The 20,308-nt window shown below is 40.4% G+C and overlaps 1 protein-coding gene across 1 annotated transcript in view; it reads left to right on the top strand.

The window, feature by feature from the left end:
• Positions 1-93: 93 nt before the first annotated feature.
• nrn1la (neuritin 1-like a) overlaps positions 94-20,308 on the top strand; it is a 102,807-nt gene continuing 82,592 nt past the window's right edge. Inside the window, exon 1 of the mRNA XM_040035217.1 lies at positions 94-1,006. Coding sequence (XP_039891151.1) covers positions 949-1,006 — 58 coding nt within the window. The 5' untranslated portion in view covers positions 94-948. The remainder of the gene's footprint in view (positions 1,007-20,308) is intronic.

Raw genomic sequence — 20,308 nt, 5'->3', positions numbered from 1 at the left:
AGGGACGGTGTCCTGCAGGTTTTAGATGTGTCCTTGATCCAACACAGCTGATTCAGTAGTTCTCCAGAGGCCTGGTAATGAACTAATCATTTGATTCAGGTGTGTTGACCCAGGGTGAGATCTAAAACCTGCAGGACACCGGCCCTCGAGGCCTGGAGTTGCCCACCTCTGCACTAGAACAAACATCCTTCCCTTACTAGATTGTTCTGTTAAATCACGAGCCTCATGAAGACAAAATTGTGCATTACTTTACAAAGTAAAGAGTTGGAAATCATTAATCATCTCACAGTTCCTCAGCTTCTGAGGATACAACCCCCCTTTGGCTGGGAACCAACCTACAGCTGTCTAATAATAATAATATATCACATCGATTGCTGGGACGTTTTTCAGATTAATGATCACTGGCTTTAATATTGCAGTGACACTTCTTTTTTCTTCCAATTTAAAGAACTTTTAAGCAGATAATCTGTCTAAAGAAACACACCAAACCAGGAATTTAAACTTTCTTTCCCTTCTTCACTAATCTTGGCCCTTCACATTTGTCTCCTGGCCTCCTAGAGAGCTCCAGCCCCCTATGTTGGAAACCACTGAAGTAAAGTGTATAGAAAGAAGTTGGTAGTCGTTCCTTGGTCATTTTAAACGCCTTGCGCTGATAATTCAGAGCATCCTTGCACCTCATCGGAGACTCTGCTGTAGACCTTCCTCCTCCTCCCCCTCTTTTACACGGACGCGCCCTCCCCTTCAGCGCAGCGGATGAGCGCGCCGTGGATGCTCGCTGGAGTACAGAGCTGCACCGAGGACGGGAGGAGAACACTTTGACCGGCAGCGGGGGAGCGACATCGGGACTCTTCTTTTCTTTGAAAAACTAAAAGATAAAAAAGGAAAACTTTGGAATTTCCGGTGCAAAATTGAAACTTGTGAGGTCGGAGGACGAACTGTGGGGTCAGCATGACATCTCTGATGAACTCTGCGTGCTTGCTCTTCTTGCCTGTTGCTCTGCTTCTGAGTGAGTACTGAAATTTAAGTGACTATGTCGTAACTTGTGTGCGCGAACAGTGTAAAAACTTGAGCATTGCATTTGGGAGAATTTTGAGTAATTCGAGAGGGGATTCGAGACTCTGTGCGTAACAGGACGGCACACGTCCTGACTTTTTAGAGCTTTAGATTAATGATCTTAGGTGATGTGGATGTATCTAGATGTTAAGCTGTTAGAGTTCTCTGTATGCCTCGTGTCTGATCTTAAATGAGGGGGTCCCGTAGCCTTACCTCACTCATCTCGAGCATCAGCAGAGCATGTGCTGCAGCTGCGGGAGCGATCTGCTCAGAGGGAGCTCGCAGCCGAAAGCTTGGATTAGTGCTGCTTAGTGAGAGTATTTTTCCCACAGCTGGATAAGGGTTCGTTACGCAAACTCACATCTGCAATGAGTGAGGTCTGGGTGCATCTTTCCATTTCTTTCCACCCATTTAGTCCCCTTAGCTCAATCGGGTTACTTGTAAAGTAATGCAACGGTAGATATTTAAGATAAATAATAGTTCCCATGTTGTAAAGTGAGACATGTGCAAAGACTTTTAAGTACATTAATTTGGAGAATATTAATTCAAAGCGGCTGTACTAGAATTTGTTAAGGAAATTGCAAAGATTGGTAAAACAGAATTGTCCTTAATGCAACACATGATATCTTTTATTCAGCATTACTTGTCATGTATATTTAATAAATTACAATCCACAGTTTGTAAAAAGACATATTACAGCTGTTTTCAAACCCTGATTGGGAAAATAGGTGGATTATCCCTTTAAAGGGGGCAAAAGTGATGTCTTTGAATTAAAGCTCTAAAATGTTTTAACGGACTACAGAAGGTCAGCTTCATCAGCGATTTTTAAAGCTCTTTTATAAATGTCTGGCTTGGACTAAATATAAATGCTGCTTCTCTTTTTCCTCTTTCAGAAAAATAATTAATAGTTAGATTTTTTTGTGAGAGCAAAATTTCATTCACCTATTCTGAATACACGTTCTGTATATGTGTTTTGTTGTGTGGACCACAGAACTGAGTCAGACCGCTTCCTCTTTTCAGTCCAATAATAAAACGTTTTTAGGAGCTATAATTCAGACACTGTTGATCTAAATATAGCTCTCGATGTGCACACACCTTCTCTTTTTGCAAACTTATGATCATCGTCATCATCTTTATCAGCCTTGATCATCTCACGCTGCTGCTGATGTCAGAGAAAAATAAAGACCAGGAGGCGGATGGGACGAGGTTCCCGTGGGAGCGTAACACAGTGGGGTAAAAAGGACAAAAAAAGTCCCACCGATGGGGATAAATGATAAATGAATCCCATCTGTCCCCTTACTCTGCTCAGTGGAGTCTCTGGAGACTCCATTCAGCCCTGCATACTAGCTTACCTGACCAGGAATTACTTCTATGTTGCTGCTGCTGCTGTCTGTCAAACTGCCTCCGCAGTCACTCAGTGTGTGTCACAGCTCATTCATGTTACTACAAGGGGACAGAATCAGCTCATTATATATTTATATGGTAGGATTTTTTTTTTTTATATAGAACTTGCAATTGCATTATCTATGAGCAGAGCTTCCAGGCCCGGCACCTTTGACTCACACTGTCTTACACATGCAACCAATTATGTTGCAAATTATTTTTGAAATATGTTTTTGCATAAACATTACACATATTGTAGCAACCTAACAATCTACAGGGTTTTATTTAACCTGCATGGTATTTTTAGTTTGTTGTGCACCTTTACACAGCCCACGGTGCTGTGTCATCCACCGGTGTAGAAAGTCTTCTCAGTGTCTCCAGGAGGCCTCTGCCGGGAGAGTTTCACAACATTTATACTAATATTTTTCACAAGAAATACGGCAAGCTTTGATAGCCAAATGTAGACACAAAAAGGCTTTGACTGGCAGCGACACTGGATTGCAGTGTGCTTCAAGCACTGGCACTTTTCTATGTCTGGATCAAGAGATTCTGACGTGTATCTAGAAACTATGTGATGATAACTGAAATATCTGAAAGCTGTGGATACAAAATAGTACAGAAGTTTCTGAAACAAATACCTGAAATTGTACAAAAGCTTTTATTATCTGCATTAACTACTGCAATCACATGCCAAAATGTGTGCTGAATTACTTTTTTTAAGCCTTGGTCACTGCTTGTGTCCATGTGTTTTCAGTTTAGAGTATCCTCACTCAAATCATGATCTCATTAAGAAATGGAAAAACAGTGTTTAGTCCCGTCCCATCTATCTGCTTTAATGACGAATAAAGTGCACAGCAGCTCCACAATATTACAACAAGTGTGCCCAAACAGCTCGACAAGAGGCAAAAATTACTGTTTTTCTTAATAACATTCAGCCATATGTAGGCAAGTAGATATTTAGTTGCTTTGTAGCTACAGGAAACAGCAAAACATCTTTACAACTGTAGAGACGGCCTAACCAGGGTACTGGCTCATAACAAGGTGCATAATAAGATGCTATAATGCCAGTCAGAAAAAAGTGCAGTGATGTAATACCTGATGTAGATCACTGTAATACATAAGAGAAGAAAAAATGTGAGTATGAAGCCATGTTTTTAAAGATATGGATGTATAACAACGATCATTTCATTACACTTCAGTTTTTCTGCTAGGAAACACTGAGTCACAGTAGCACGAGCATGAACGCAATGCGTTCATGCTCGTGCTACTGTGACATGTACAAATCAACACTGTTACAACTCCTAATGCAAATGGACTTTCATAGACTGTATATTGAAGATGTCTGTAGACAATGCATTCTGTTTAATGCCCAGCAGGGGGCAACCTCTCTGGGAGCAAAAAGAAGTCTGTACGGTTTATCAGGAAATGACAGCTCATTTTGTTCTATGACGTCAACAAACACATTCCTGATGAGTCAGTTACTGGTTTCATGTTTTATTTACTATAATATGATGTTCATATTGTAAATTATAGTCACCAAAAGAATAAAAAAGGAGGATAAAGTGGTATTATTAGTTAGAGTGGGCCCCAACTTATGATAGACAGGTTGCTACAGAATGACCAGTGACCTTGCAGGACACATGTGAAATGCTAAACTGGACTTCACAGTGACTATGTACATCTTTCATATACAGTACATACACCACAAAAATTGCATATAAATGTCAGATGTAGCAAAAATTATACAAATTAAAACCTTAATATTTTATTTCTCCTTTCAAAAATTGTCAATAAGCACTCCAGTTTAAAAAGAAATTAATTTTCTAGCAAATATTTAATAGTTCTGGCTTTACAGGGTCAAGTATTCTTCTTCGTAAGTATCCTGGTCCTTCAAGATGTGTTGCAATGAAATACAGGTGTACATTTACTCAGCTTCACGTCTGAAAAAAGGCTTACCTTTCCTTTTATTTCAGAACACACACAAAACCTGTTCCCTAATTTTTCTTACAGTTTATTTAATGTACCAGTTAGCGTGTCTTTAGCACACCTACAATTTACTGTTGTGATTGAAAGTGCCAACGAGAAGTTTTGGTAAGAGCGTGAACAGGTAAAACCTCATCTCAAAACAAGTAGAAGGAGTCAGCTTTAATACGATAAACAGCATTGTTAGAATGCACACAGTGTCTTCTGTTTGTCTGCACTCAGAAAGCTTCAAAAGTCAGGACCAGAGAGGGGGAGAGGTTTCCCCTGGGTGCAGAGCTCCTCTCTGCGTCATCAGCGCTCCAATATTCACATTAAAAGCTGTCCATAGGCAAGAGGGAGATTATATTTGGCTTTTAATTGTTCTCCTCTGGAAACACTTCTTAACTCGCTCCCTCACTCTCCAAGTTCCCTCTTGGTGGGTCGACTCGAGCATTTTCTGTTTTTTGTCACTGCAGTACTGACACATGAAGTGGAATATTCCTCATTAAAATACATTTAAAAGTATCTTGAAAAATTGCCGGTGCCTGCCATTCGTCCTTCCTTTCTTCATAGCCCCATTTCCTTCATCCTTCTCTTCATTCACTCCTTACTTCTAGCAAACTTCACTTCTCCGTTTCCGCCTTGCATGTCTTCGCAGTCATTTTGATCTCTATGCTGTCCCCCCAATCTCTTCTTTTTTTTTAAATTTCAGGCTTGCTCTATCTCTCGTGTCTACCCTTCCTGCTTCTTTAATCACCCTCCCCCCACCCCAACCATTCCTCCATCCTCTCTCTGTCCTTTCGCATTAGGGATTCACCAATATTGATAAATCCGATCCCAAGAATCCCGCGTCACATTTTTCAAATCAAAGCAAAGCCACTTCATTTCTAGAATTTTTTTTTCAGAAGTTTTAAAATATACATCATGTACCCCACTGTTTGATTTGGTCTCATAAGATCAAAAGCAAAGAAACATCACAGAAACTATTGCTTTCATTTACTTACATTGAGGCTTCTGGAATGGACATATTCAGGGATGTGTGGCTAGCTTGTCCTCTTGTATCTTCTTTCTCATAATTTGAGAAATATGTATGTCAGTCCATTTTTTGGTGTTACTCTACATCCAAAACTATTCATTCCATCCACCTCTCACTTCCCACATTGACTACTGATGAGTAAATGCAGTGTTAAATCTGATGTCATTTGTTTCTAACCTTCCCCCTACACTGACTGCTACCAGCTCACCTGGGCATGCTTGTTTGGCTGTCTTTGTGAGGACATTCATGGACATTTCCTTGATTGTTACCCGCAAGTTTAACTATTTTAGCTAAAACATAATACTAACTTTAACTAATATCAAGTTTTAACCTTCAAACCACAATTTAAAAAATGTTTTAACTGTTATTTTTCTCAAAAGATGTTTCTATTCACTTTTTCCTTTGCCAGGTTTCTTGTGACAAATGACTTTAGTAACTCACTCATGTTGTTTAAGCACCTCTGGAGAAAGCTGTAACCCAAAATCTTCACAGCACTGAACAGGCAGAATCACTTTATCAGTGTGTGTTGTGTATATATCCTTACATCCTTATAGAAGAACACTGGCAAGTTGTTGCTACAAAACTAATGTTGATTTATTAAATGGGAACTGAATAAGTGTGTGAACACAAAGGACTCAGACAGTCTTGTTCGGCACTACGCAACTAGTCGCAAGAATGCAGTGTGAATGTGTGAAAAAGTTAGTAAGCATGGACAAAAGTGCTTGTGTGAATGGGTGTGACCCGGAACCAGTTCATTTACCAGTTCCTATCTACGTCATCCCAAATTGGAGCTTGAACACACAAAAGCTCTAACTAAGAAGTAAGTTTATGTTATGTAACCAAAAAAGAAAATGACCAATCAGAGAGAGAGAAACAGCAAGAGAAGGAAAACAAGCTTAAAAATTAATCCGGCCAGGTGAGGTGAATCTGCCGCCTGGGTTAGGCTCTCTCACTGGGCCATGCAAACATTCACGCACCTCCAAAGCTGATTATTATGACACTGACGCAGGTTTGGTCCATACACCCACCCCCCCTTCCCTCCGCCACTGCCACCATACTGTAAATCACAAGTAACGCAACTAAATAATTCACAAGCACTTAATCTGTCCAAAGTCTATAGCAAACACGCGGAACACAAAAAGACACGCGCACACACAAGCACGCAAGCATTTGTGTCCTTTGTGATCTTCACCAGGTGGGTTGTTGGTGTAGGTGTGAGTGTGTTTGTGTAGCCAAAAAGTGAAAGTTTGTGTGTACTTCCTACAAGAATTGGATTAAGACCATTTAAACAAGCTTTGTGCATTTGTGTGAGTTTCTCTAACAAATCCAAGTAATGAAGTACCAGCCAAGCATGACTCCTTTCTCCTTATCCCCAAATATGCCTGAGCATGAATATTCATGGTCACACACATACATACGGTTTGTAAGAGCTGTATTGCATCGTGCTCAAGCACACTCACTCACACACACATCCAAACTCCAAAGGAGTAACTATTCCTTATTGTAATCACTCAATTGAAATTCATCCCCCGCTCTGACTGTGGTCATGTGTGGGACTCATGTAATGGGTGGACAGAGATGGAAGTATTGTAATCGATATTGCCCCCCCCCCTCCATAATTTCATGCGTTCTTATCATTGTTACGTTATGAATTCAGTTCTTTATTACTATTTCTGACACATACTGTGCTCACTGGCAATCCAGCTAGGATATTCTGATGAATGATGATTCCCACGGGTGGTGCTCATGCAGGCACTGAATCAGGCAGCTTTGGGGTCCTGTGTGTTCTACTGCACAGATAGCCTGCAGAGTGCAGCTACGTTGAACTGAAGTGCTTGTGTTTTGTATTTGCAGTTTCAAATGAGCAAGTAAAGAGAACGATTCTGAACTCATGCACGCCTGGAAGTGTCATTTGTCCAAGTGTGCAACACATGCGTGCTGTTTTTAATCTGATAGCATATCTTTGAGCTTTTTTTTTTAGCCTTATATTTGTTTCATGGAGACCTTACCCATAACCACCACACACAGAAATTTCAGCTTTTAAGTGGCTGTTACCACATGAGACTGAAGCAAGTACCAAACTGCAATAATGAGCCATGAGTGCTAACTCCAAAATCAAGTTTTCTCATGAAATTTATATTCATTCATATTTCTTATTGTATATTATTGTATTTTTCCCATTATAATGCCACTTTTCTAATCCTTATGCTTGTGGTTGTTTTATAAAAATTCTGTAAGTAATCATCCAATAGGTCTTATAGAGACTTAATAATTTTGAGTTCATTTTATCTATGGCTTGTTGTTGGGCTCATTGTATTAGGGAGTGCGATTTCCATTTTTTGTGTTTTTTAAGTAAATACTTTTTTATTTTTTTTAATGTTTTCCACTTTTAATGCACTCTGTATGTAATAGTGTGCACAAACTATCACTCCTACCACTAACATACCAATCATGTTGTCAACAAAAGCTATGTCCTCCAATCAGATTTGATGTGCGACTAATCTTGGCTTCAACTGGAGGAGATAATATTGAACATAAAGTCATTTTGTACAGCCTTGATGATTCTGCTTGAGCTTAAAATTTGTCTTATGAGGACTTTTTGTTCCAAAAGGCAAGCTGATCCGCAAAGTGTGACTGTGTTAACAAATTAACGCTCTCACACGAGTCACACAGGTACCCACACAGAGAGAAAGAGGAGAACACTGGGTGTCCAAGGTCAGTGGAGCTTCTTTTTTTATCCTGTAGTGTGCATCTACACACACACACACACACACACACACACACACACACACACACACACACACACACACACACACACACAACCTTCAATTTTGTTGATTGATAAAAAAAGGTTTTTTTGTGATGAAAATTGAATAAAAACTAATACATGATGACAAAATCTATGATGCTTTCATCAACGGAAAAAAACTAGCTGACAATATTCTGGACAGACGAGATCCAATCAGACGTAATCTCTTTGTGCAGTAAAGTTAGACATTTAATTTTTTACATTTTCTTTGCAAATGGTATAATTCGTTCCTGTACTCCTTGCTTATCCTGAAAACGTGACCAAATGTCAACACTTGGTATGAATGAGACGAGTGGACATATGGACGCATTTCACACTTGAGTTTATAAAGTATGTGGAGCAACTCGCACTCAAAAACATGGGAAACTTTTACACTTAATATTTTTACCAAATGACTCAACTTTAGACTCACTCTATGATAATCTGATGATATTTAATCGACTAAACCTAAAGGAATTTGGATCCCTAAATTATGACTAAAAGTTAATCAAAATAAAAATCTGCTGTCAAAACTAACATGCTAACACACAACAGGGGAGTCCCACAATGCTTACACACAAGTGAGTTACACCAACCCTTGCATAAGCCATTATTATATAATTAACCCTAAATCGAGGCTTCAAATAGCCCCTTGACGTTGTGTGAGAAAGTTAGGACCAGCCGAAACGTCCTCTCTGGCAATGTCAAAAAACTTATAGTGGTCCTCACAAAGATAGCAAAACACGTCTACACACACTCAAATACACAAGTCCTCTGGGAAGAGGTGCAGAGAGACTTGGCTCTCACTGAGAAAGAAGCAGAGGTAAAAATTGCAATGCAGTTTACAGAAACACAATACAAGAGTAAAGTAAGAGAAGTATTATGGAGGTGAGAGGCAGAGGACAAGTAGAGAGAGAAGGAGGAGGATAGAGGAATTGAGAGGCACAGAGAGATCAGGACCTGTATTTATCAAGCCTGTCAGAAAAAGGCGAACCATCATGGATCACTGACCGCAGCCTCCGGACAATTCAATTTAATATGATCTGAAGCCAACAAAAGAGGTCCTGCAAAAGCTCTCCAACTCTGGAAACTTTGACTAAAAGCCAGCACAGGGAGAAACAGAAAGACAGAAATGGAAGGAGAAAATGTGTACACAGAAAATCTTTTTCCCGCAGGTTCAAAGGAAGACTTCTTTGACATGGGCACATTAGCAGTGTAAACAGAGACAAGGAGGCGCGAAGTGACTGATGATATTGTCATTAGTCAAAATGTAATCAGGCATCCCCCTGAATGGGCTGAAAATGTGATAAAGCCTGTTAGTGTAATAAATGGCCAGATTATGTAGCATCTTTAGATTGATAATGTTCTCATCTAATCCCTGATGGGGAGGACATTACACAGCAATACTGCAGTCAGCTGCTGATGTAAAAAGCTTCTGTGACAGACCTCTGCAGCAGCGGTCCGAAATCCTATGCTCAGTACTTTGCTCATTAGTGACCTTTGTAGGATGCTGGGGATACCTCCTCTAATGCATTCTGTTATACAAAATCCCAATTAGGATTATTTACATGTAATAATTTACATGTATTAAGTCAAACTAATATCTAAAGTGAATATTTCTGATTTACATTCAGCAAGTCTTTTGCAGGTTTCTGAATAGTTTTGTTAGTTTGAAGCTTGCCGTGTGTTTTGAGTGTCTGCATGGTGCTGCAGATAAGAGAGGAAGTGGTTCGAATAAATGTACACAAGCTGAGGATGAGAAGTGACTTGAGCATTAATAAAAGATGTGCATGCCTCTGCGGATAAACATATATGCAGGCTTGCAGCTGCCGCGGCGTACCTGTGTGTGTGTGTGTGTGTGTGTGTGTGTGTGTGTTTGCATGCATGCATGAACGCCTGTGTGTCTGTGGGACCGAGGTGAAGTGGACAGAGCTCAGGTGTGTGTTTGCGGGGCCGAGGGCTTTGAGGCTTTGAGATGGAGAAAGAAAAGAATCGACCGCAGACTCCTTTAGAAACCAGTCAAGATGAACCTGACACAGGCGAAGGGAAGCAAAAAGCAAGCCGATCAGAATTTCAAACAAAAGAAAATCAAAGTTTTGAAGGTTGAGGAAAATACATCTGTCTGTCTGCTTGTCGACAAGTGAATCATCCTACACAGACATTTAGAAATATATAGCTGTCTCAGTGTTGGGTATTTAATAACTTGTCACCCTAACATAACCTAAACCTATGATGCTTTGGTTCTCAACCATTTTCTTTTATATTTCATTTAAAACAGTCTTTGAAATATGCTTTAGTCTGGCACAGTTTATGTAGTGGTCTTTTGTATGTAGTATTTTCTCTTCACCTTTTCAACTTCTTGTCCTCAGAAGCAGTACAGTATCCTCTGCACATCTGAACTTCTTCCAACAGATTTCAGCTCCCGCTTAATGTTCGCTTTTTCCTGAATGCTGATCGTTCTCACACAACATTTTGGACACGGTAAAGGTGGTTACAACATGTGGCTAAGGCAGGAAGCGCGGGTGTGGGTGCCTGGCTGGAATCGAACAGCATGGAGGCTGTCCTCCCTGGGCAAAAAAACGTTAACAGATCATTTGTACAAGCTACTATAGCTCATACTTAGATTTTAAAGCTGGACATCACATGGCTGTGTAATAAGATACATATGAAATATGAACTGGTGTCATAACATTTTGACTGGGTTTAACGCTGCACACTGGTAACCAGGAAAATGGGGCTTTCTAATAAATGTTTAATATTTGGACCCCACCAGGGATTTTTTTCTGCCTAAACTTAACCAAACTACAAGTAAAAGACATAAAAAACATTAATTAAATTTTTATCAAGTCCCCAGAAGAGACTCTGATCTCCTGATGGGAAGTTTGGTGTGTTCGTGCCACCACCAGCCTACTTACCCCCTGATGTTTCAGTCTATTAAAGTCTAAACCCTCTTATACGTCCTTTTAGGAATGTCTGCATTCTTATGCAGCAGGAGAAAACAACAAACGTAATTACTAATTGTTGCTTGTATGTCTGTACATTCCTTTTTCTTTTCTTTTTTTTTTTTTTGCCTGTCCCGTTTGGCTCTTTTGCCATCAGAATTGTTGTCTAAAGGCAAAGAAAGATGCCCAACGGATTTACTTTACCAAATTGACCATCCCAGCCTTGCCGTAATGGTCCATTTGATTCACCTTTTATTGTTTATTTTATTTTCACTTACTGAATACGGGACAGACTTGACTGGGGGAAAGAAGGGGAGAAAGAAAGAGGGAAAGAGAAACAGCTGAGAAGAGGGACGGGGGAGAAGGGCAAAAAACAAAAACCAACAGAATGAGCAGAAAAAAAAAGAAAGAAATGCATATATCAATCACCTGGATCACCTGCTGAGAAAGAAAAAAGAAAACAAGCAGAAGAGAACAAGAGTAATAGAATAAACAACATCACAATGATATATGGGAATATGACAGTAAATACTAAATATTAAACATTATTGTGCAGCACGTAAGATTGACAGCACACAGTGTGCTTTGAGTTAGGAGCCAAGAAGGGTGTAGTTTGTGGGTGTGATCACCCGTGTGTACACCTGTGAGCATGGACGCGCTTGTTTTTTCAAAAGGTTCCTTCATGTAATGATCTGCTAGAGGGTGTGGGGGGGCCGCAGCCCCGTCCTCCAGGGCATGAAGCAGGTATGGAGGAGATCAAAACTCCAGACATCCAGAGGCCCCCAGAACACAAGAGACCAAGGAAGACCAACAGAGGGGCAGCCGCGCCACTGTCCCAGTAAGAGCTGAGGAGAGTCCCAGATGAGGGCTCACTCAGCAGCCGCGGAGCAGAAGCCAGGGGGAGTTGTAGTGACGCGCCCGTGAGCTCCGCCGGCAGCCAGCCGTGCCTGAGTGACCGAGCCCAAGGCCGAGAGGCCGGGGGCACCCCACCTCCGAAGTGGCCCGAGCGAGCCCCAGGCTCCAGGCCCCGATAAGCGGCCGCCAAGGAGTGAGCCAGTGTGTACCTGGACGCCCATCCCCGGACACAAAGAACCACCAGCACACCGATGTCTGAGGGAGTCCGCCACTGGCAGGGGAAGTGGTGGTAGGGGGAGATAGGCCCTCCAAGGTTTGGAGGCCTAAGATGTCCCCAGAGAGGTGGCGCCTGACACCCAACCTGACATATAGACACAGACATACAGGCACACACAGACACAAACATCCATTCCCACCCTCATGCTCTCATATGCACTTACTCCACACTCAACCAACGTGGAGACAGACATAAAGAGACGCTGTACACACAATCACACTCCCCAAGCATACTCTACGAACCGGGTCTAGGTACCCTTGCCCCTTGTCTGTACATTCCTGTATTATACTAATATTTAATTGTTGCTGACATAATGTTAACAATGAACAGTGTCAGACATTGGGTGTGAAGCTGACAAAAATTTACTGAAAAAAGGAAAATCAGAGGAACAATGTGCTTGGTTTTTATATAAACAGAGACTCATTCACCTCATAAAAACTTGTGAAACACTCAGGCAGGCTGCATGTACATACAGTCAAAGCAGGCCGCGCTAAAGTCCAGGTTTTACATGCCACGTGGGTAGAACAAGATCAAAAGCGAATACCACATAATGCATACAATAATAGTAAGAGCAAAAGAACAAAATAGCCTGGAGAAGTGAGAGAATTCACAAGTAGTTTAACTATAAAATCATCACTAAAAAGCAGATGAAAAAATTGCTTTCTCTGTGTTTTTTCCATTTAAAAACACAGAGAAAAGGAGAAGAACTGATAAGTGAAAGATTGAGCGGAGAACCCTGAGGGAACTTATCAGAGGATCTTAATGGCCTGGGAGTAGATAGGAGGCTGACGGGCTCTGGTAGGTTTGTGGGTGCCATACCATAAAGTTTTAAAAACAAAAGCGTCTTGAATCTAGATGATAGTCGTCGTCTTTTTCATTGACCTTTTATAAGTCATTGCAGTGATAACTGCTTTATTCCAGCAATGAAAGGATGTTATGCATCATAATCATAGCATACAGCTGTGATCCCAAGTTGATGTGAATGTACCTGCAGAACAACTTCAAGAACTAGTAGGTGTAGCTTTGAAACCTTAGAAAAGATCATTTAAACACCATTTAATTCAATTCAATTCAATTTTATTTATATAGCGCCAAATCACAACAAAAGTCGCCTCAAGGCGCTTCATAGATACAGAGAAAAACCCAACAATCATATGACCCCCTATGAGCAAGCACTTTGGCGACAGTGGGAAGGAAAAACTCCCTTTTAACAGGAAGAAACCTCCGGCAGAACCAGGCTCAGGGAGGGGCGGCCATCTGCTGCGACCGGTTGGGGTGAGAGAAGGAAGACAGGATAAAGACATGCTGTGGAAGAGAGACAGAGGTTAATAACAGATATGATTCAATGCAGAGAGGTCTATTAATACATAGTGAGTGAGAAAGGTGACTGGAAAGGAAAAACTCAATGCATCATGGGAATCCCCCGGCAGCCTACGTCTATTGCAGCATAACTAAGGGAGGATTCAGGGTCACCTGGTCCAGCCCTAACTATATGCTTTAGCAAAAAGGAAAGTTTTAAGCCTAATCTTAAAAGTAGAGATAGTGTCTGTCTCCCGAATCCAAACTGGAAGCTGGTTCCACAGAAGAGGGGCCTGAAAACTGAAGGCTCTGCCTCCCATTCTACTTTTAAATACTCTAGGAACAACAAGTAGGCCTGCAGAGCAAGAGCGAAGCGCTCTAATAGGGTGATATGGTACTACAAGGTCATTAAGATAAGATGGGGCCTGATTATTTAAGACCTTGTATGTGAGGAGCAGGATTTTGAATTCAATTCTGGATTTAACAGGAAGCCAATGAAGGGAAACCAAAACAGGAGAAATATGCTCTCTCTTTCTAGTCCCTGTCAGGACTCTTGCTGCAGCATTTTGGATTAGCTGAAGGCTTTTCAGCGAGTTTTTTGGACATCCTGATAATAATGAATTACAGTAGTCCAGCCTGGAAGTAATAAATGCAACAGCAAAGAAAAAAGGAAAACTTTCATCTGTTATAACCACATGCTTATATGAGCCTTGAAACATTACCCAGAATGCACTTTTTTTTTTTTTTTTCCTTCACCCTCCACATCTTCTTGAGCTCTTCTCTGAGCCCTTGGTATTTCTCCAGCTTCTCGTGTTCCTTCTTCCTGATATTGCTGTCATTCGGAACCGCTACATCGATCACTACGGCCGTCTTCTTCTGTTTGTCTACCACCACTATGTCCGGTTGGTTAGCCACCACCATTTTGTCCGTCTGTATCTGTAAGTCCCACAGGAATATATATATTCCTACATTAAATTGATTACATGCAATTTAATGTAATCAACCTACAGATTTTAGCTGCTCATCCATTAATGGCTATAACCAGGAACTATATCAGTTTAGCTTTTGCTGAGCGACTCTTGAATTGTGTGTCAAATGACGACCACTAAAATTTTAAACAAAAATCCCAGCTTGTGGTAAAGTAATCCGTTTGATCTGAAAGCTTAAACTTCAGTCTAAATGCTTTTTTTAAACTCTTGACCCTGCATGATGTCAGTGAGAGGGGATATCCCTAATTTGGTCGTCTCAGGCACAGAACTCTTACTTGGAGCACAGAAGCCCCACCCATTTGAAATCCTTTGTAGGTAGCCAATCAGAAGAAAGGTTGCTTAAAGGGAGCGGAAAGGAGCTATAACAGCTTATTTCATGAACTCCAGCAAGGCCCAGTATGAGATAACAATGATTATTTTGACCTTTGAATCATGCAAAGCTACACTGCTAGAGCCTATGAATAAAAGCATGAAGGTGGGAATTACCATAATAGGTCATCTTTAAAAGTAAACAGATCAGAGTTACTGACATTTGTGTTATTTAACTTTCCTCACTGCTTTTACAGTAAGAATTATGGCCACTGTTTTTACCTTTTATTAAAATAAGTGGCAACCATTTTTAAATGGTTTGGGGACTGTTACATGGCTAATATTTACACATGCACACAATTACATATACATGTAAATGAAAGCTAACATATTTATCAGTACAATTCCAGGTTGTCACATTAGAATCACAGACGCAGAATCGAAACAAAACTATTTAGAGTTGTGCAATTTACTCGTGCATTCGGTTATTGTAAACATAAACGCAACAACAGGGACAGGAAGACTGAAGTTAGGGATTTATATGTGTCAGCTGAAGATGTCAACTGACTCTTAGTAGAACGGATCATTTAAACTTAAATAAAAAGCAAATAAAGTTTAAATGTCCATTTAATTTGAGAAATGTAAAATAGAGACTGAAAGATTAATAATTCAGTCGATTGTGCATTATGGCAGTTATGACTGAGTTTGTCCTTACCTGCTACTGAAAACATCATAATCAGCATTTCAACTTGGACATTAAATTTTAAAGCCATATTGTCGGGGTTGGCTGGTGTTGACAGGGCCCAAGTGCAGGACACAGAGGAAGGTGAACTAAGCAGAAAATGAGCTTTTATTTGGCTGATGAACAAAGAATTACGATTCGGAAAAAAATGAGGAGCAAATACTGAGAAACAGGTAAGAAGAACAGGAAAGAGGCACAAGCGAAAGTAATCTGACAAAGACAGGACGCAAAAATAAAAACAGGACATGGGAAAAATATTCAAAATAGTTTTAATTAAATTTGTAACTATTTTAAATATGTAAAAAGACAAATAATTCACACTGAGACAAGATTAACCCTGAACAAACTTGACAACAGACAGTGGGACATATAGTTACGGCAGAGGGAGGCAAAGATGGGGAAACATTTGCAAGACTGGAACAGTAACGAAATTAACACTCAAAAGTAGAGCTCGGGAACTGCAATATATTCTGGGTAGTCACCGCCATGTTGATAAGACAAAACCAAAACAATGATGAACACCAACAGGTAATAATGGGGAAAAAACGCTGAAAAAAAAAAAAGAATGCTAAAAAAACATCAAAATAGAGAGAGCAGATCAGAGATACACAGAGAAACTAAAAAAGACAAGAGTGTTATAAGAAAGGGTTGATATGTATGAACCATATGAAGATTGGATGCTTTATTTTTAGGATTATCGATGTTCAAGTTCCCAGAGATTTTCTCTAAAACCATGTGTGGTGAGTATCTACACATCTAACAAGTTAAGAATGATAAATCGCATGATTTCTCATCTGTCCAACAATTTGTTTCATTTTTATTATATGCTAACTTCCAAGCCTATCTATTTGGCTGCAGGGTAATTGGTAACCCTTCTATAGACTCTGGACAAAGTTTAAGCTACGGCCTAAACATAAAAACTGTTGAAATGCATTAGTTTAAAAAATTAAAGTGACTGCCAGGAAAGACAACAAACAAACAAACAAAAAAGGCATGAAAATTCATGTATTAACTCAAAGTAAAAGATTACTTTTTCATCAACTCCTTCACATTTGTGACACAGCTTGACAGCATTATGAAGTCTTTTAATCTAGGTCATCTAAATTTGAATTTTATCTATTGTCCCTTAACAATTTAAGTGCACGAGTGGGTTGTGCAGAGTTCTGGTTATGCATTCTCATGAAACAGTCTTAAAATTTCTTTCTTTCTCTTGGTTTGATAGTTTAATTGAGTATAGTACAGTGATTCAGGTTATCTTAAAAGTAGGATTAGGTAGCGTGAAGTCAAATTCTTTCACCAGAACATCCAAAACGGCACCGCATAATTTTATAGTTGCCATTTTCTAAAGGGTGTTTCTGCATTTAGGTTGAGTGACTGCAGTGTATCATGCTCACTCTTTGTCTTATGGGTTTGACAGCAGCTGTAATGGTTATGGACTGGGAGGGGAACCCAACTCAAGGCAGTGGGCAGGTGCAATTACACATGTCATGTCTGACCACGTCACCCATTTAAGGCACAAACCATGAAAACCTGTTTGTGAATTTGTCTACTTCTGAATCCCAGGAGACTATGCAAGAGTACAGGCTGCAAGCTGACAGTGTGAGTGTGTGTGGCTCAGTGGATCTTTCCGCAAACAGATCGTATGTGTATTTGCTTGCTTTTGTGTATGCACGCTCCCCTGTGTGCTGTGCATCTGGGGAGCGGGGCGCTAACAGTGATAAGTTACAGCAGCAGCTCCAGGTGCTGGAGTCAATAAAAGCTCATTAACTCAACAAGAGGGTCAGTGGTTCCGTCCACCACAATATACCTCCCACTTTGTCTTCTTCACAGGGTGCAGAGATGTGTGTGTGTGTGTGTGTGAGTGTGCGAGAGGGTGGCTGCGTTTTGCTTTGCATATGTGTGCATGTGTAAGCTGCCGGATCAATGATACTGCACGATTTGTTTCCTCTGACTTTGCAAAGATGGAGAGGGAGGAAGTGGAGGATGGAGGATAAAAGGAATGCAAGCAATTTGACCAATAATAACAGTGATCGTGAGAATTTCTCATTATGCGTTGCACCAATTTACGAATTGGTTTCTGACAGAGTTTTGCATCACTTCATTTCAGCATGAATTTCAGAAATTGTTTAAGATATATATATATATATATATATATATATATATATATATATATATATATATATATATATATATATATATATATATATATATATATATATATTAGGGGTGCAACGATACACAAAATTCACGGTTCGATTCGATACTTTGGTGTCACGGTTCGATATTTTTTCGATACAAAAAAAATGTTCATGCCTTTTTAATTTGTCATTTATTAAAATTATAAATATATATTTTAATTCAAAAGTACAGTTTTTAAATTTAACCCTAACCCTTGTGCGTGTTTTTTATTTTGACAGCGAATGCGCACCTGCGGACCACTTATGTGCAGCCCTGGTTATTTAGCTCGTCATATTGCAGCCACAGAAATTATTTTGTCCATGAAACCATAAAGCTGCACTTTCTTTTTGCCTTATAGTCTGATTTGTCATAACTTCTCCGTTTTGTGGTAAGCTTTTCTTTGGCTGTCACTTCTTCACCCTGACCTGTCTTATTTGGCTCAGCAGAACTAAAATATATATCCTGCTGCTTTTACACACGCACTCACATAAACTCAGCGATTCTCTGCGCGATCAACCTCTCACATGTTTAAGCTTGCTGCGGGAGATTTCACTTGTCATGTTTGCATAGTAAGCTAACGATTAATAAGACGATGTCAGAGGAATTGGTGCACAAATTATCATCACTCACAGATCAGTGCTGTCGCTCTCTATACACAGTTCGCACGACTGCAAAGTGAAAGCAAAAAAACAAGCGCAAATTCAAACGCGATTACAATATGTCACATATTGACAGTGGCTCACCGATGCCAATGACATAATTACCCAGCTACATTTCTGAAAGAATGCAAAAGCATTGACATATATTTTTCCTTCCTACAATAGCCCGACGGGCAGGGAAGAGATAGATTTTGGTAGCCCGACTGAAAAAATCGCTAGCTCCAGGACGTCGGGCTAGCGATATTGCAAGCCCTGTATCTGATTGAGGAATCACTCATCTTTGGAAAAGAGAGTTTATTACAGAGAAATGTCTCTTTCCAAAATAAAAGCTATACTATCCGCTTCTTCTGGGCTATATTCTCAGCAGCATAAGGAGAATCATGTGCTAACAGCTGTCTAAATGACTCGGCTAAAGTTAGTAGCATGCTTGTTGTTTTTGTCTTTGCACTAGGATGATGTCGGCGTAAATGTGCAGTCATATTCGTTGTGTTCCTACTAGTGCTTTCAGGTTGATCTCGCTGAAATGACCTTAACGCCACAACACGGCAAATCTCCGTTAACGAGCTACCGCCGATCGCCCCGTGCATGGGGCTAGACGGCCAACACGTTAACGAGCTAACTGCGCTAACACACTAGTTCCCATCCATGTAATTGAGCATTGCGTGGCACATCCAACATACTGTTTTACTTTAGTCCATGACTCGCTTACCTTCAGGGTCATACGTCACATGAAAACCAAAATAATTCCAAACGCCAGATCTGAATGTTGCAAGGAGAGCTTAACTTCTGTCTTGCTAGCTTGCCCTGCGCTCTTCCTTCTGACGATGCTATCTGTGTTGAGCGCTCAGTGAATCTGCATTCGACTACTCCGCCTAGGCTGCACTGTCGAGCCTAGGCGGAGTAGTCGAACGCAGATTCACTGAGCGCTCAACACAGACAGCATCGTCAGAAGGAAAGTTGATAAAATAAATTACAAATGTTGTATTGTTCGATACATATGCGTACCGAACCGAAAGCACTGTATCGAACGGTTCAATATCGATACATATATATATATAAATAAATAAATAAATAAATAAATATAATTCCATTCCTGTGGGACTTCCAGATACAGACGGACAAAATGGTGGTGGCTAACCAACCGGACATAGTGGTGGTAGACAAACAGAAGAAGACGGCCGTAGTAATCGATGTAGCGGTTCCGAATGACAGCAATATCAGGAAGAAGGAACACGAGAAGCTGGAGAAATACCAAGGGCTCAGAGAAGAGCTCAAGAAGATGTGGAGGGTGAAGGTAACGGTGGTCCCCGTGGTAATCGGAGCACTAGGTGCGGTGACTCCCAAGCTAGGCGAGTGGCTCCAGCAGATCCCGGGAACAACATCGGAGATCTCTGTCCAGAACAGTGCAGTTCTGGGAACAGCTAAGATACTGCGCAGGACCCTCAAGCTCCCAGGCCTCTGGTAGAGGACCCGAGCTTGAAGGATAAAACCGCCCGCAGGGGCGTGCTGGGTGTATATTTATATATATTTATATATATATTTTTTTTATCATGGCCAAAGTATTTAAAGTATGCGACTGTAGTCTGTGTCTATTTTTTCTACTCTTGCCTCTATGTGATGTCAGTCTATTTAAAAAATAAACTTAAAAGGACCACCCACCTGCTCTATGAGGGACAGCCAATCAGAAGAAAGTTGTTTTAAAAGAAGGGCAATACAGCTAAAATGACTTATTTCAAACAGTAGATGAACTGAGGAGCTACATCAAGGCCTCATTTAAGATAAATAAGAATTGTGACTCATATGAAGCTACTCTAGAAAACTCCATGAATAAAAGTA

This window comes from Simochromis diagramma, unplaced genomic scaffold, assembly GCF_900408965.1.
Source record: "Simochromis diagramma unplaced genomic scaffold, fSimDia1.1 OVJJ01000333.1, whole genome shotgun sequence".
Classification (NCBI taxonomy): domain Eukaryota; kingdom Metazoa; phylum Chordata; class Actinopteri; order Cichliformes; family Cichlidae; genus Simochromis; species Simochromis diagramma.
Note: the sequence above shows the minus strand (reverse complement) of the source record. Positions and strands in the feature narration are given on the sequence as shown.